We start from the raw sequence: 17,553 nt of genomic DNA on the forward strand, positions 1-17,553 counted from the left end.
TTAGTATACAAGTCTAGTAGAGCTACACAATAGATTCTGCTAAATATTGACTTTTAACTACAAAATGAATTTTTGAATATTAAATTAATTCATTAATAAAACCTTTCCTTCTTGGATTCCTAACACAGTCTCTGGTGGGTATAAGGACTGGCACAAAAGAACATTCAGTAACATCAGATGGAAGGATTCTTGTTGGGCTAAATGCATATAAAGATGTTAGCAAAGGAGCACTTCCAGTCAAAGACTGATGGTGCAAAGTTATCTCGCTGAATAATGTGCATTCAAGGTAAGGTTGAAAAGTAATTTAGGACAGTGTGAGGGGGAAGTAATTGTAAATGCCATATACGTTTGCACACTGCATGAATGAAAGTTGGTAATAGGTTCTCCTACCTTGGCTGATCTGGTAAAATCATTGAACTTTTCTTCTGTACTGTTTCCATGTGCATGGTGTGGTGGAGGTGACATTCACCTCCTGTTATTGCTTCTGGGTTGCTTTGCTTGGGGGTCTGGAATATGCATCACTAAAGATGGCGGAGAAACAGGCCAGTATCTGCTCCTCAGCACTCCTTCCAGGCATTATCCTTTTGTCACGTTGTTTCTGAGTTCCAAATCTGAGAAACAACTAACTTTCCCCTTTAAACTGGTGCAGGACTTGAAATACTGCAAGATTTCCCACCCACCAATAGAAGAGCTCCCCATTAAAGGCAATCTTCATGATTGGAACACGTCCACAGTATTAAATTAAACTGACCCAGAAACAGTATGTTGGGTAGGTGTCATTTTCACACTTCCAGTAAGCCTTACATTCAATTGGAACATGCACACTAAGGAATGTTAGCAGGATATTTTTTTTAATAGAGAGCATCACAGTCAAGCCCAATTGACCATCCATAAATGCAAACTTTTCAGCAGGTCACTGACTACAACAGAGCTTGTAACCATGGTTGATTTTACTTCCCTTGTCCAGAGACACTATAGCCAATTGCAATATCTATAGCACCAGTCCAATTTAGATCAGTTAACTCAGCTTAAACACAGCTTACTTACAGGGTTTGTTTTCTTTTACTTGGTGAGTAACTAGGAAATCTAATCTCCAGGCTTCAGCCACATTTATCTTCGTATCATTGTAGGGTTTCTATGAAAACATAACACTAATCTTTATATTATTGTGCTGTTCACTTATAATTGCTCTATTCTTCATGGAGAAATGAATAATTACAAAGTACACTGCCGCCTTATGTGTTAGCTGCCGTTACCAGTGAAGGTGTACACTTAGCATTGGTCTGGGGAGGGGAAAATCAGGCATTTTCAATTTCTGATTTTTATCCTGGGACCCCCCCCTGCTGGAAAGTATGCTTGCGTAGATGTTTGATGAAGACAGGATCACATTTGTGCGCGTCACCTATTAACACTCTCGCTAATAATTTCTGTGGGGGTTCTCCCGATCTCCCGCTGTAACTTTGGCGGAAGATCGGTGGAACCCCTGAAGAATCAGCATAAACGGTTGCTCCGAGGTGTCCACTGATCTTCCGCCGAAGTTGTAGTGGAAGATCGGGGAACCCTCTCTATCGAATCTCATACATGAAGAGTGGCCAAATGGACATGTGCCAGAGGAACTGTACTCCCAACAAGAGTCTGCACCTTCAGTAAAGGATGGGAGACAATTTAAAATAAATTGAGACGTTTAAAGTGGATATATTGCAGAAATTTTTTTTTTGTATGATATCCCCTAATGGTAATATGTAGGCCGTTGCCATTATTAATAGCATTAACTATTTTAATGTAATTTTATGGAATTAGAGAATTAGAGAAAGGTCATTTGGCCATTTAAACCTGTCCCTTTTACAATCTGCCATTAATACACAAGCTATGGTATTCCCCTCCATCATCCAGTGAAATCATTATCACCGCAGGCCTAATCATGTGTAGAACTACCTGTCGTACAAACTTTGCAGCACACAAGCATGCGCTGAATATCTGACATTTTCTGCCATTTCATTCTTGTTGGCACAAATTGATCGAAAACAATAAACGGAACAAAGAAAATAGAGGGCAATTTTCCTTCTGTTAAGGATTAGTAGTTATTGTAAAAAGCTACCTGACACTAGCAATTTAAGATTAAACATTACGTGGATTAAACCACTGAACTGAACGCAATGCATAGTGGTGTGTTACTATAGCATCAAACGGAAACAAAATGTATTAACACATTACTAGCCCTTTGGGGACCAATAAATCGTTTTGCATCGTACTAAAGAATTCTAAATTTCTTTATAAATTTAAATATGATGTGAAGCTCTGAAAAATAAACAGTTTGGAGATGGATAGCACTTTATTCTCATTGTATGGTCAGTTTCATAGACTGATCCAACATTACTGGTGCTGTAGGATCTCATGAGCATGAGTACTCACTCAGGGGTTAAATATTGTCACAAGATAAACCTATCAAGGAATTAAAGCTTTTTTCAGTTTAGAAAAGCATTCAGAGCCTACGTACATTGAATACGCAGTTCGTAAGTGAAACAAGTTGTCTAATATAAACGTTAAGTAAATTATTTAGGGAAGCAAATTATTACATATCAGGCGAATAATCTGTTGAAAGTAAGAATATTTTTTGCATAATTTAACTTGTTAAACTTAAAAAATAGAATGTAACCTACTGTGTCAATGAGGTTCCATGGTATTAGAAAATATTCTGGAATGTAGTTCTGTCCCTACACGTGGTGGAACCCACATTGTCCAGTGTCTATAAGTACATCTAGTCGAACCTCTGAGTTATTTACTGATGAAAAGCTGTGGGGAGTAGCTCAGTGCAAGAGATTACCCTGATGCTTGAATGTAGATGACTTGTTGCTATTCTTCTGACCGAAAGGACTTTGATTTGGAACAATGATCTAGTGAACTATAAGAACAAGGGTTTTGATTAATTGATTTTGGATCTCTGGAGTCAAAGGAGGTATCATGCCAATGTTTAATAAGGTGTAATGTTGCAATCTGTTCATTCTGTTCAAATTAGGATTCTCTCGTTTTGTATATCTTGAAGTGGGCTATAACTCGTTTTTATTAAAGGTTATTTTTTTAAAGAGTGCAACTTACATGCCTCACCTTGAAAAGCCTCTTCAAAACTCATTTCTTTGACCATTCCTTTGGTAATCTGCTCAATTCTTCTCAGTGTTCATTGTTCCCTACTGCCCCACCCCCTCACCTGTGAAGTGCCTTGGATGTTTTGTAAGTTAAAAATGCTTTATAAGCACAAATTGTTGTAAGTCACTGATAAAACTTTTGATAGTCCTCAGTATTCAAGCCAGCAAGGTTTCAATGGGATCAATAATCCTCAGTGTTGGGTATTTTTATTTTTTATTTTTTTATTTTGGAATGTAAATGTGTGAAACAAATGTAGAGATTTGATGTCTGGTCATGTTACAGTCAAGTCAAGCAGGGTTAGAAAGCTGGAGGATATTTGGACCAAAGCAAGGGAGGAGCAAGGAGTGGGAAAAGGAGTGGAGGAGATGGGAAATGGCAGAGAAATGGAGGAGGGATACTGAGGAAGTGGAGAACAGGAAGAGAAGGAAGATGGAGAGGGGAGAGGAGGCAGATGGGGTAGGGAGAAGATGAAAAGAGAGATGGAGAGGTGAACAAGGACAGAGGAGAGGGAATGGAGGTGGAGAGGGAAAGAGTAGGGACAGAGGAATGGGAAGAAAGGCCATGTGGAGGGCAGAGGAGTGCAGAGGTAGGGGAACTATCTCAACAGGGAAGGATCATCCAGATTTTCATCTCAGCCATAGGGGGGGGGGGGGAGGGGGAGATTGTGGTAAGTCTCAGGGACTGAAATTCTTCCCTTTGCAAAGTTGTGATGAGTTACAGATTCCCTCCTCAAGCGTCACATAGTTGCGGAGGAGGAAAATCACTAACTTCTCCAACTACAACCAGGGTCAGCAGCTCAGGTTTACTCCATCCATTTCAGATTTCTTATGTTTAACCATAACATGAAAGAGTATCCTTCGGGGACAGAAAGTACCCAGGGTTAAAGGGAAGGGACACATTTACAAGAGTGGATGCATGGGTTCAGAGAGAGGCATCACATTATGCTCCTGGTGCCCAAGCCAGCATTTTTCCCTCAAACAATATGCCAAAAATAAATTAACTAATCTTCCATTTATTTTTTGTTTGGAGGATCTTGATGTCAAATGGCTGGCATATTTGCCTTGTAATAACAATTACTTTAAAGTAATTCATTGTATGTGAGCAATTTGAGACATTTCTGAGATAAACGTAAAATTTTCTTTATAATGCGTGAATATTCTGGGTGGGTACAGAATACAGTGTTTTATAGTACTTGTAATTTAAAAAAAAAATCACTTTAAGGACTGAGTACAAGTTAGAATACAGAAGGTAGCATTCATGAAGCCGTCCAAAAACGTAGCGGTCAGTTTGGTTTCAGTTTCACTAAAGAAATTAATTTTGATATATAATTTCACTAATCACACTGATGAGGCCATAAAGCTGCCTGCGAAATAACACTTCTAAAATCGGGTTTAACATAAGAACATAAGAAATATGAGCAGGAGTAGGCCATTCGGCCCCTTGAGCCTGCTCCGCCATTTAATAAGATCATGGCTGATCTGATCATGGACTCAGCTCCACTTCCCTGCCCACTTCCCATAACCCTTCACTCCCTTATCGCTCAAAAATCTGTCTATCTCCACCTTAAATATATTCAATGATCCAGCCTCCACAGCTATCTGGGGCAGAGAATTCCAGAGATTTACAACCCTCTGAGAGAAGAAATTTCTGCTCATCTCAATTCTAAATGAGTGACCTCTTATTCTTAAACTATGCCCCCTAGTTCTAGATTCCCCCAAGAATGGAAATATCCTCCCTGCATCTAACCTGTCGAGCCCCCTCAGTATTTTATATGTATCAATAAGATCCCCTCCCATTCTTCTAAACTCCAATGAGTATCGGCCCAACCTGCTCAACCTTTCTTCATAAGTCAACCCCTTCATCTCGGGTTGAAAAAGCAATTATTGAGGTAGTATTAGACAACTTTAATCTGTACCCGACCTATACTCTGATCTAGGAGTCCTTGACAATGTGCAAATGTATCCCATTTTCCAGTGCTATCATCCCATACCTTATGTGCACTGAAAACTTCAAATATAAACAATGAGTTGAAAGGGTTAAACTCTCAATATATGTGGCTTTTTATAGAAACATAGAAAATAGGTGCAGGAGTAGGCCATTCAGCCCTTCGAGCCTGCACCACCATTCAATATGGTCATGGCTGATCATGCAACTTCAGTACCCCATTCCTACTTTCTCTCCATGCCCCTTGATCCCATTAACCGTAAGGGTCACATCTGACTCCCTTTTGAATATATCTAACGAACTGGCCTCAACAACTTTCTGTGGTAGAGAATTCCACAGGTTCACAATTCTCTGAGTGAAGAAATTTCTCCTCATTTCAGTCCTAAATGGCTTACCCATTATCCTTAGACTATGTCCCCTGGTTCTGGACTTCCCCAACATCGGGAGCATTCTTCCTGCATCTAACCTGTCCAATCCCGTCAGAATTTTATATGTTTTTACGAGATCCCCTCTCATTCTTCTAAATTCCATAAGCCTAGTTGATCAAATCTTTCTTCATATGTCAGTCCTGCCATGTAAATAAAAGATGCATAACTAATAAAATATTTTCTGCTTTTAGTAACTGTACTAATACTTGGGCTCAAATATTTCAACAGGTGTATTAGGGGAAAACATTACACCTAATAGTACAATTATGAACAAGTCGGCAAAGAACTCCCCATTGTTGACAGTGGATGCGCATTTGAGAAACAAAAAGGAAGATATGCTCTTACATATTCGACTGGACCACCTGCACCGTGGCCATTGTATTGTCCTGTCAACATTACAGCAAGAAAGTGCGACTGTAACAGAGGAACTTCAGAATATGTTGAGGCAGAAATCAATACTCCGAAAATTTAAATTAGATGATTTAATTATGCAACTAAAGACCATCAATATGCGAGACAAAACTGAGATGAATTCAAACTGGGATTCAAAGGCAAGAGGCACCATGGCCGCGTCAACGCAGAGTAATTTGCAACGTGTGAGTTTGTTGGGTACATGGGCCGGATTAAATGGGAGAACCAGTCCCAGTTCTTTTGTTCAAGATGAATTAGATGAAAGGCTTTCTACAAATCAGTTTGTGAAGAAAGGATCTCACATGTCTGCTTCTGTTCGTAAAAGTTCTTCAAGGCCATCTGGTTTTAGGAGGCCCAAGTCAACCGCGTTTCTGCAGGGGAGAATTGCAGACGGTGGTGATATCCAGTCTTTGACACACAAAGAACTGCGTCGTATGGCCAGCATTGAAAACATCTATCAAAAGGAACTGGAGAGACAGAAACAGGACCGTTTACAGGAACGAGTTCAGTGGAAGAAATTTATGGATGAGAAAATGAAAGAGAAAATAAATAACTTTATAATGACATTGGACAAAAGCGTGAAATAGCATGGATATAAATATGTAATATTCGTAGGCTGTGTTTTGGATTCTGAAACAGCCTCTCCACCTGACGTGTTCTTTTCTCTTTTCAGATGCTTTCAAATGTGTATTCCAGCACTTTCTGTTGTTATCTATTTTTGTTGATTAAGATTTTCTATAAAAAAACAATTCATAGCCCTTATTTACTCTATTTCAGATAAGTATAGATGAAATTACTGGGCATATGAAGGCTCCCTCAGCATACTTTGAAAAGTAAATTGGGAAAAGTATGATTTGAAAACTGGTGACCTTTTTAGATCCTGTGCAAAAAGAGGAATACAGAAATTGCAGCTGCCCTCAATCATTACCTGACAGGTGTGCTAGAGGTTGCAAATACGGTTGGTGGCATAATAGAAAGTCTGGTTCGAGTGCTAGCTGATCTCCCGGCATGTCTTCTTTTATTTTACATCACTTCAAACATGAAATACTATTTTTGGAGTGATTAAAAAGCAACAGTAATAATTTCAACTTGACTTGCCAACTGACATGGAACTCAGTATAGCTTACAGTTAGATACTTTCCTGTTAGTGATAATGAGAAAATGTTGAATTTTTTTGCTGTTTACATAAATTTGAACCTGTTAATTAAGCACTCTTGTGTTTGAATGTATCAGCATTTTCTTTGCGATCAATAGCTACACAGAATTGTGTGTTATGTTTTTAACCTGCATAGTTGCAGTGAAACTTCATTAAGTCATGAAGTTAGTACCGAACAACACTTTAAAAATCATTTGTGTGAAGTAATTTGAGATATTTCTCAAATACTGGATCTGGTGCTATATAAATGCAAGCCATTCTTTCTTTTCATACTCCCTCTTTCTCATTCTTCCTAGTCTGCTGAACTCTTGTAAATGCTTCAAACATAGTCAGCTTTCCAATCATGTTGGAAACAATATTTGGCTCTTTTTTATTTCTACATAAACATTCCCTAAGTATTCTAATGTCAAAAAACAGATAAAATATTTTTTTAAACACAAAAAAAAGCACCCATTGACTGATAGATGTGTTTTTATATGGTCCCTTTTACATTCTAGAAAGAAAGACTTGCATTGTTTTCGCACCTTTTACAAGCTCAAGATGTCCCAAAGCACTTCACAGCCAATGAAGTACTTTTGAAGTGTAGTCATTGTTGTGAAAATGTCAGCTAATTTATACATAGCAAGTTTCCACAAGTGGCAAATTAGTTAAATGATCAGCTAATCTGGTTTTGGTTGTATAGGTTGGGGATTAAATGTTGGCCAGGACTCTGGGAGGGCTACTCTTTATAAATAGTGCCACAAGGTCTTTTAGTTCCACATGAACAGGCAGACAGGGACTTGAATTAATGTCTCATCTAAAAGATGACACATCTGAAAATGTGAAAAGCCAGCCTAAGAAGCCACTAAGAATAAATAACATCAGATAAATAGTCTATGCACCTTTAAGTGTTGCATGGAGCATCCTTTTGCCCACTCCAGATGGGTAACTCTTAGGTGCTGATGGTTCCTGGAGCTCTATCATAGGGCTCAATTTTCCCCAAAGCTGTTTTTTTGGCATACTTGAAGAGTTACGCCCATTTATTTTGGGCCCAACTATGCCAAAAAAAATTATCCACGTTTCCCCGTTTGAATTGTTCATTTTGGTGCAGCCTAGCCTGTCCTTTATCTTTGGGCGTGGAGCCTAAGATCAGAGCCAAAAAGATAGTGTTGCCATGGTAACTGTGGGCTGAGGCTGGAAAGTGAAACATAGAATAGCCAGCTCACAGCAACCTGCACAAGCACATTACAGCAACTTATCACCATTAAATTATTAAAGTGTTTGTAAAGTTCTGTCCCCTCAGTACAGATTCACACGAGGCATGTAGCGAAGTCAAGGTCACTCTGGACCTGCACCTTTATTTCACAGCTCTGGAATGCTGCACTTGGCTGAGACCTGTCCTTATATACCTGTCTCTTGCAAGTGCATCCCTGGTGGTAAGGTATGCTGGTGGTTACAGGTCATTATTACAGCCATGTATAGCATGTTAGGATACAGTTATATATAATAATGTAAGATACATGACATCACCCTCCCCCAAGGTCTTATTGTCTTTATAGGTTCAATCTCTCAGGTGGTCTAGTTTCTCGCGTGGAGCGTCTGTGTTGTGGTTCAGTTGTTTGCCTTGGTGTCTGTTTTTTTTTGGGTGTGGTTGCTGGTATCTCGCCTGGGCTGTCTGTTTCGATTGGTGTGATTGCTGTTGACTCGCCTGGGCTGTCTGTTGGGATTGCCCTTTCCTCAGGTTGTTCCCTCTGTCTGTCCACCAGGTGTGGTGCGAGTTCCACATTGTAGTCTGCCTCTGGTTCCGCAGTGTTGTTGGTAAATCTGCTTTTGACTTGGTCTACATGCCTCCGGCAGGTTTGCCATTGTCCATTTGTACTACCAGTAGCCTGTTTCCTTCCTTGCCCGTTACTGTTCCTGCAAGCCATTTCGGACTCCTGCCATAGTTTAGTACAAACACTTTGTCCCCTATCTCATTCATCTCCCCCTCGAATTTCTGTCATGGTACTCAATCAGCTTACGGCGCTTTGCCTCAACGATTTCGTGCATGTCTGGGAGGATTAATGGGAGCCTTGTCTTTAAAGTCCTTTTCATTAACAGTTGCGTGGGGGGATCCCAGTCAATGAGTGCGGACGAGATCTGTATGCCAGCAGCAGTCGCGACAGGCGACCCTGCAGCGTGGGACCTTGGATTTTAAGCAAGCCTTGTTTAATGATTTGCACTGCTCTCTCCACCTGGCCATTGGAGGCCGGCTTGAACGGTGCCGTCTTGACGTGATTTATGCCGTGGTCAATTATAAAATCTTGGAATTCTGTGCTGGTGAAACACGGACCATTGTCACTGACCAATATGTCAGGGATTCCATGTGTTGCAAACATAGTTGCGAGGCTCTCCACAGTAGTGGAGGTTGTGCTCGAGTTTAAAATGGTGCATTCGATCCACATTGAAAATGTATCGACAACTACGAGGAACATTTTGCCCATGAATGGGCCCGCATAGTCTATGTGCACCCGCGACCACGGTTTGGTAGGCCAGGACCAGGGGCTCAGGGGAGCCTCCCTGGGGGCATTGCTGAGTTGGGCACAAATGGTGCACCTTCGGACACAGAGCTCCAAGTCCGCGTCAATACCAGGCCACCAGACGTGGGATCTGGCTATGGCCTTTATGAGAACGATCCCCGGGTGCTCGCAGTGGAGCTCCCGGACAAATGTCTCTCTGCCTCGCAGAGGCATGACTACTCGGCTGCCCCACATCAGGCAGTCTGCTTGTAGTGATAGCTCATGCATGCGCCTGTGAAAGGGTTTTAAATCCTTGGGGCAGGCATCGCGGGCCTCTGCCCAGTCACTGGTTAGGACACATCTTTTTATGAAGGATAACGTGGGGTCGCTGGCCATCTAGGCTCTGATTTGGCGAGCCGTCATGGGCGAACCTGTGGACTCAAAGGCATTGATTGCCATGACTATCTCTCAGTCCTGTTCGTCAGACCCTTCCGTGGTCGCCAGGGGTAGCCTGCTGAGCACGTCGGCACAGTTGTCTGTGCCTGGTCTGTGCCTTATGGTATAGTCGTAGGACGCCAGCATGAGTGCCCACCGTTGAATTCGCGCCGAGGCGTTGGTATTTATTGCCTTGCTCTCGGAGAGGAGGGACGTGAGGGGCTTGTGGTCGGTTTCTAATGCGAACTTGGCCCCGAAAAGGTATTGGTGCATCTTTTTGACACCGTACACGCACACGAGCGCCTCCTTCTCTACCATTCCGTACCCGCGCTCCGCCCGCGAAAGTGACCTGGAGGTATAAGCTATGGGTTGTAATTTGCCCGCACTATTGACATGTTGCAAAACGCACCCGACCCCATACGCTGACGCAGCGCATGTGAGAACTAGCTTTTTACCTGGATCAAAGAAAGTCAAAACACTGTTGGAACACAGAAGGTTACGTGCCTTGTTGAAGACGCGTTCCTGGGCGTCCCCCCAAAACCAATCACACCCCTTCCTGAGTAGCACGTGGAGAGGCTCCAGCAGCGTGCTTAAGTTCTGCATAAAGTTCCCAAAGTAATTGAGTAGCCCGAGAAACGCGCGCAGTTCTGAGACATTCCGGGGCCTGGGTGCCAGGCGAATTGCTTCTGTTTTGGACTCTGTTGGGCGGATTCCATCAGCGGCAATCCTTCTGCCCAAAAATTCAACCACGGGTGCGAGAAACAGGCACTTGGATTTCTTGACTCGTAGGCCTACCTGATCCAACCACTTTAGTACTTCCTCCAAATTACGGAGATGGGAGTCGGTGTCTCTGCCTGTGATAAGTATGTTGTCTTGAAATACAACCATCCCCGGGATGGACTTGAGCAGACTCTCCATGTTGCGCTGGAATATGGCAGCTGCCGACCTGATGCCGAATGGGCATCGATTGTACATGAAAAGGTCTCGATGTGTGTTGATGGTGGTGAATAGCTTGGATTCCTCGGTCAATTCTTGCGTCATATACGCAGATGTGAGGTCTAGTTTTGAGAAAAGTTTATCTCCAGCCAATGTGGCAAATAAGTCCTCCGCTCTGGGCAGCGGGTACTGGTCCTGTAGGGAGACTCTGTTTATGGTAGATTTGTAGTCCCCACAGATTCGTACGGATCCATCAGGCTTCATGACTGGGACGATGGGACTTGCCCAGTCGCTAAATTCCACAGGTGATATAATGCCTTCCCGCAGAAGCCTGTCTAGTTCGTGTTCAATCTTTTCCCTCATCACATAGGGTACAGCTCTGGCCTTGTGATGGACCGGTCTGGCATCCTGTGTGATGTAGATTTTGACTTTGGCCCCTTTGAAAGTGCCCACACCTGGCTGAAATAGATGTTCAAATCGCTTTATAACTGTTGAGCAGGAGGTCCGTTCCTCTAATGACATGGCATGGACATCATCCCATTTCCAGTTTAGTTTTGCTAGCCAGCTTCTCCCCAGCAGTGGAGAATCCACTGGGGAAGTCGGTTCACTGTCCCTTTGTGTGTGACAGAGAGCATGGCGCTGCCGAGGACTGGTACGATTTCTTTGGTATAGGTCCTTAGTTTGGCGTCGACCCTTGTGAGTTTTGGTCTGTCTCTTTTATGCGGCCATAATTGTTCAAATTGTTGAGCGCCTATGAGAGATTGACTCGCTCCCCAATCCAGCTCCATGTTGACAGGTATCCCGTTGAGTAGGACCCTCATCATTATAGGAGGAGTCCTGTTGTAGGAGCAGCGGCCATTCATCGTGTTGACGCACTGTACATCGGTGTCCCGGGTACTGTCCCCACCGTCTTCTGGTACGCTTTCCGACCCATCCGATTCGTATACCAGCCGAGCTGCCGTTTTTTTGCACATGCGGGCCAAATGCCCTGTATATTCACAGTTCCTGCAAACAGCCTGCTGTAATCGACATCCCCTTGACGAGTGCCCATCCCCACACCGCCAACACAGACCGGTTCCATTGTTCAAAGTGTTCCTAAAGAATGAGCTGCGTCTGGCTGATCTCTCTTGAGCTTCTCTCAGTTTATAGTTGATTGCTCGCATTGTGGGTTGATGAGGTGTGAACGGCCGTTCCTGTGGCCCTTGATGGCTTCTGGCGCCACTGCCTGCTGTCGAGAGCCTGTTCTCCCAGTTTTGTCTGTGTGTGGGGGTAGCAGCTTGTTTAGTGCTGTGAACTTCTTGTTCCGATATTTCGTTAGTTGTCGTACCTGCATTGTAAATCAACCTCGTTTCTTCTTCCCCTACCAAGAATGTCTGTGCAACCAGTGCTGCTGCCTCTAAGGTCAGGTTCTTGGTCTCTATGAGCTTTCGGAATATGCCTGTGTGGCCTATTCCTTCAATGAAAAAGTCTCTCAGCATTTCTCGCCTCAGTTCATCGGAGAACTCACATAAACTAGCCAACCTCCGAAGTTCCGCCACGAAGTCGGGCATGCTCTGGCCCACACTGCGTCTGTAGTTGTAGAACCTGTGTCTAGCCATGTGTAGGCTGCTCGCTGGCTTCAGGTGGTCTCTTGCCAGTGTGCTCAATTCTTCAAACTACTTGCTTGCTGGTTTCTCGGGTGCCAGCAGATCCTTCATTGAAGCATATGTTGTCGAGCTACAGCTGGTCAAGAGATGGGCTCTTCTCTTGTCTGCCTTATCGTCGCCTAACCAGTCTTTGGTTACAAAGCTTTGCTGGAGCCTTTCGATAAAGTCCTCCCAATTGTCTCCAGCATTGTACTTTTCACCTGATCCGTTGTTCGCCATTCTGTGGATTCTGTAATCTCATCCTCGTCGCCACTGTAAAGTCCTGTCCCCTCAGTACAGATTCACATGAGGCATGTAGTGAAGTCAAGGTCACCTGCACCTTTATTTCACAGCTCTGGAATGCTGCACTTGCCTGAGACCTGTCCTTATATACCTGTCTCTTGCAAGTGCACCCCTGGTGGTCAGGTATGATGGTGGTTACAGATCATATCTTATTACAGTCATATATAGCATGTTAGGATACAGTTATATATAATAATGTAAGATACATGACAGTGTTTATGACAAAAGTCTATCTCCTCCTCCCGATACCCGTTACTATCCCTGGCTGAAGGGCCTCCCGGTGCCTGTACCTGCTACTATCCCAGGCTGAAGGGCCTCCTCCCTTCTGGTACCTGCTACTCTCCCAGGCTGAAGGGCCTTCCCCTCCTGGTGCCCACTACTATCCCAGGCCTAAGGGCCTCCTGATGCCAGTGCCGGTATCCACTACCATCCCAGGCCGAAAGACCTCCGAAAGACCTCCTCCCTCCCAGTACCCTCTCATAACTCTGGCCGAAAGGCCTCCCCCCACTCTGTCTCCTCTCTGCTGCTGCTGCCCGGGCCCTGGACTTGCACCTGCTGCGCTGATTTTCTTAACTGCCCAGAAGGTTTGTCCAGAGAGGTCACATATGCCATCCTAAGAAAAATTGGAGCAAATCGGAGCTGGCCAAACTTGCTTAAATGGCCAGAATTGGCGCGAGTGGCAGGTTATGCCCCCAATGAGGTTAAAAAAAACAAACCTAAAAAAATCGTAACTGTGTTACACTGGCGCACAATCTTTGGGGAAACTTGGATTTTAAAATTTAGGCCAAAAAAAGTGCCGCGCATCAAAAAAATGGCGCAAATAACTGGGGAAAATTGAGCCCAATATATTAAAATTAAGCTTTCATTGTGTGAGACCACCTCAGGTCAGCCAGACTTACTGGCAAAATGCACACAGCCCAGTTTGAACAAGGATTCAACCAAAAACTATCTTTGGCTGATTTTCCAGTCCTCACGGGCTGAAAATCTACCCTTTATTCGTTTGACTTCACATTTTTATGCAAAATATTCACAAAAAGGAGAAATTTCTATACTCAAACAATCACAACTTGTATTTATACAGTGCCTTTAACATTGTAAAATGTCCCAAGGTGCTTTACAGGAGTGTTGTAAGGCATAAACAAATAAATTTGACACTGAGCCACTGAAAAAAAAAATTGTTCTGGGATGTGGGCATTGCTGGCAAGGCCAGCATTTATTGCCCAAACGTAATTGCCCTTGAGAAGACGAAATTAGGACAGATCACCAATAGTTTGGTCAAAGAGGTAGGTCTTTACCGCAGGTAAAGGTTACAAAGGCAGATAGGGACCATCAAGCAGAGCAAGAGTAGGAAGGCAGTGCAGGAGTCCCCTGCGGTCATCTCCCTCCAAAACAGAAATACCACTTTGGATATTGTTGGGGGAGATGGCTCACCAGCAGCAGCCAGGTTCATGGCACCATGGGTGGCTCTGCTGCACAGGAGGGCAGGAAAAAGAGTGGGAGAGCTATAGTGGTAGGGGATTCTATTGCAAGTGGGATAGATAAGCGTTTCTGCAGTCGCAACTGAGACTCCAGGGTGGTATGTTGCCTCCCTGGTGCAAGGGTTAAGGATGTCTCGGAGCGGCTGCAGGACATTCTGGAGGGGGAAGGTGAATAGCCAGTTTGTCATGGTGCATATAGATACCAACGATATAGGTAAAAAGTGGGATGAGGTCCTACAAGCTGAATTTAGGGAGCTAGGAGATTAATTAAAAAGTAGGACCTCAAAGGTAGTAATCTCAGGATTGCTACCAGTGCCACGTGCTAGTCAGAGTAGAAATAGCAAGATAGCTAAGATGAATACATGGCTTCAAGAGTGGTGCAAGAGGGAGGGATTCAAATTCCTGGGATATTGGAACCGGTTCTGGGGGAGGTGGAACCAATACAAACCGGACGGTCTGCACCTGGGCAGGACCAGAACCAATGTCCGAGGGAGAGTGTTTGCTAGTGCTGTTGGGGAGGGGTTAAACTAATATGGCAGGGGCATGGGAACCTATGCAGGGAGACAGAGGGAAATAAAGTGGGGGCAGAAGCAAAAGATAGAAAGGAGAATAATAAAAGTGGAGGGCAGAGAAACCCAAGGCAAAAATCAAAAAGGGCCACATTACAGCAAAATTCTAAAGGGACAAAGAATGTTAAAAAGACAAGCCTGAAGACTCTGTGCCTCAATGCGAGGAATATTCGTAATAAGGTGGATGAATTAACTGCTATTAACTATTATGATATAACTGGGATTACGGCGACATGGCTCCAGGGTGACCAAGGCTGGGAACTCAACATCCAGGGATATTCAACATTCAGGAAGGATAGACAGGAAGGAAAAGAAGGTGGGGTAGCGTTGCTGGTTAAAGAGGAAATTAATGCAATAGTAAGAAAGGACATTAGCTTGGATGATGTGGAATCTGTATGGGTGGAGCTGCGGAATACCAAAGGGCAGAAAACACTAGTGGGAGTTGTGTACAGAGCATCGAACAGTGGTAGTGAGGTTGGGGATGGCATCAAACAAGAAATTAGGGATGCGTGCAATAAAAGCACAGCAGTTATCATGGGCGACTTTAATCTACTTTTAGACAACCAAGCTCGTAGCAATGTGGTGGAGGAGGATTTCCTGGAGTGTATTAGGGATGGCTTTCTAGACCAATATGTCGAGGAACCAACTAGAGAGCTGGCCATCCTCGACTGGGTGTTGTGTAATGAGAGAGGACTAATTAGCAATCTTGTTGTGCGAGGCCCCCTGGGGAAGAGTGACCATAATATGGTAGAATTCTTTATTAAGGTGGAGAGTGACAGTGTTAATTTAGAGACTAGGGTCCTGAACTTAAGGAAATGTAACTTCGATGGTATGAGACGTGAACTGGCTAGGATAGACTTGCAAATGATCCTTAAAGAATTGACAGTGTATAAGCAATGGCAGACATTTATAGATTACATGGATGAACTTCAACAATGGTACATCCCTGTCTGGAGTTAAAAAAATGGGGAAGGTAGCTCAACTGTGGCTAACAAGGGAAATTAGGGATAGTGTTAAATCCACGGAAGAGGCATATAAATTGGCCAGAAAAAGCAGCAAACCTGAGGACTGGGAGAAATTTAGAATTCAGCAGAGAAGGACAAAGGGTTTAATTAGGAGGGGGAAAATAGAGTACAAGAGTAAGTTTGCAGGGGCATAAAATCTGACTGCAAAAGCTTCTATAGATATGTGAAGAGAAAAAGATTAGTGAAGACAAACGTAGGTCCTTTGCAGTCAGAATCAGGTGAATTTATAATGGGGAACAAAGAAATTGAACAAATACTTTGGCTCTGTCTTCACTAAGGAAGACACAAATAACCTTCCGGAAATACTAGGGATTCGAGGGTCTAGCAAAAAGGAGGAACTGAAGGAAATCCTTATTAGTCAGGAAATTGTGTTAGGGAAATTGATGGGATTGAAGGCCGATAAATCCCCAGGGCCTGATGGTCTGCATCCCAGAGTACTTAAGGAAGTGGCCCTAGAAATAGTGGATGTATTGGTGATCATTTTCCAACATTCTTTTGACCCTGGATCAGTTCCTATGGACTGGAGGGTAGCTAATGTAACACCACTTTTTAAAAATGGAGGGAGAGAGAAAACAGGGAACTATAGACCGGTTAGCCTGGTATCAGTAGTGGGAAAAATGTTGGAATCAATTATTAAAAATGAAATAGCAGCGCATTTGGAAAGCAGTGACAGGATCGGTCCGAGTCAGCATGTATTTATGAAAGGGGAAATCATGCTTGACAAATCTTCTAGAATTTTTTGAGGATGTAACTTGTAGAGTGGACAAGGGAGAACCAGTGGATGTGATGTATTTGGACTTTCAAAAGGCTTTTGCCAAGGTCCCACACAAGAGATTAATGTGCAAAATTAAAACACATGGTATTGGAGGTAAGGTATTGACGTGGATAGGGAACTGGTTGGCTGACAGGAAGCAGAGTCGGAATAAACGGGTCCTTTTCAGAATGGCAGGCAGTGACCAGTGGGGTGCCGCAGGGTTCAGTGCTGGGACCCCAGCTATTTACAATATACATCAATGATTTAGAGGAAGGAATTGAATGTAATATCTCCAAGTTTGCAGATGACACTAAGCTGGGTGGCAGTGTGAGCTGTGAGGAGGATGCTAAGAGGCTGCAGGGTGACTTGGACAGGTTAGGTGAGTGGGCAAATGCATGGCAGATGCAGTATAATGTGGATAAATGTGAGGTTATCCACTTTGGTGGCAAAAAACAGGGAGACAGAATATTATCTGAATGGTGACAGATTAAGAAAAGGGGAGGTGCAACGGGACCTGGATATCATGGTAGATCAGTCATTGAAGTTTGGCATGCAGGCACAGCAGGCGGTGAAGAAGGCAAATGGCATGTTGGCCTTCATTGCTAGAGGATTTGAGTATAGGTGCAGGGAGGTCTTACTGCAGTTGTACAGAGCCTTGGTGAGGCCACACCTGGAATATTATGTTAGTTTTGGTCTCCTAATCTGAGGAAGGACGTTCTTGCTATTGAGGGAGTACAGTGAAGGTTCACCAGATTGATTCCCGGGATGGAAGGACTGACATATGAGGAGAGACTGGATCAACTGGGCTTGTATCCACTGGAGTTTAGAAGAATGAGAGGGGATCTTATAGAAACATATAAAATTCTGA

General features: G+C 43.5%; 1 protein-coding gene across 1 annotated transcript; it reads left to right on the top strand.

Annotated features, from left to right (window-relative positions):
* The first annotated feature begins 248 nt into the window (after positions 1–248).
* LOC139266824 (uncharacterized) lies at positions 249–6,996 on the top strand. The gene is made up of 2 exons (XM_070884430.1): positions 249–286; positions 5,745–6,996. Exons 1-2 carry the CDS (start codon positions 274–276, stop codon positions 6,512–6,514), a joined length of 783 nt encoding a protein of 260 aa, XP_070740531.1. The 5' UTR covers positions 249–273; the 3' UTR covers positions 6,515–6,996.
* The last annotated feature ends 10,557 nt before the right edge of the window (positions 6,997–17,553 follow it).

The sequence above is a fragment of the Pristiophorus japonicus genome, chromosome 7, assembly GCF_044704955.1.
Source record: "Pristiophorus japonicus isolate sPriJap1 chromosome 7, sPriJap1.hap1, whole genome shotgun sequence".
Lineage (NCBI taxonomy): Eukaryota > Metazoa > Chordata > Chondrichthyes > Pristiophoridae > Pristiophorus > Pristiophorus japonicus.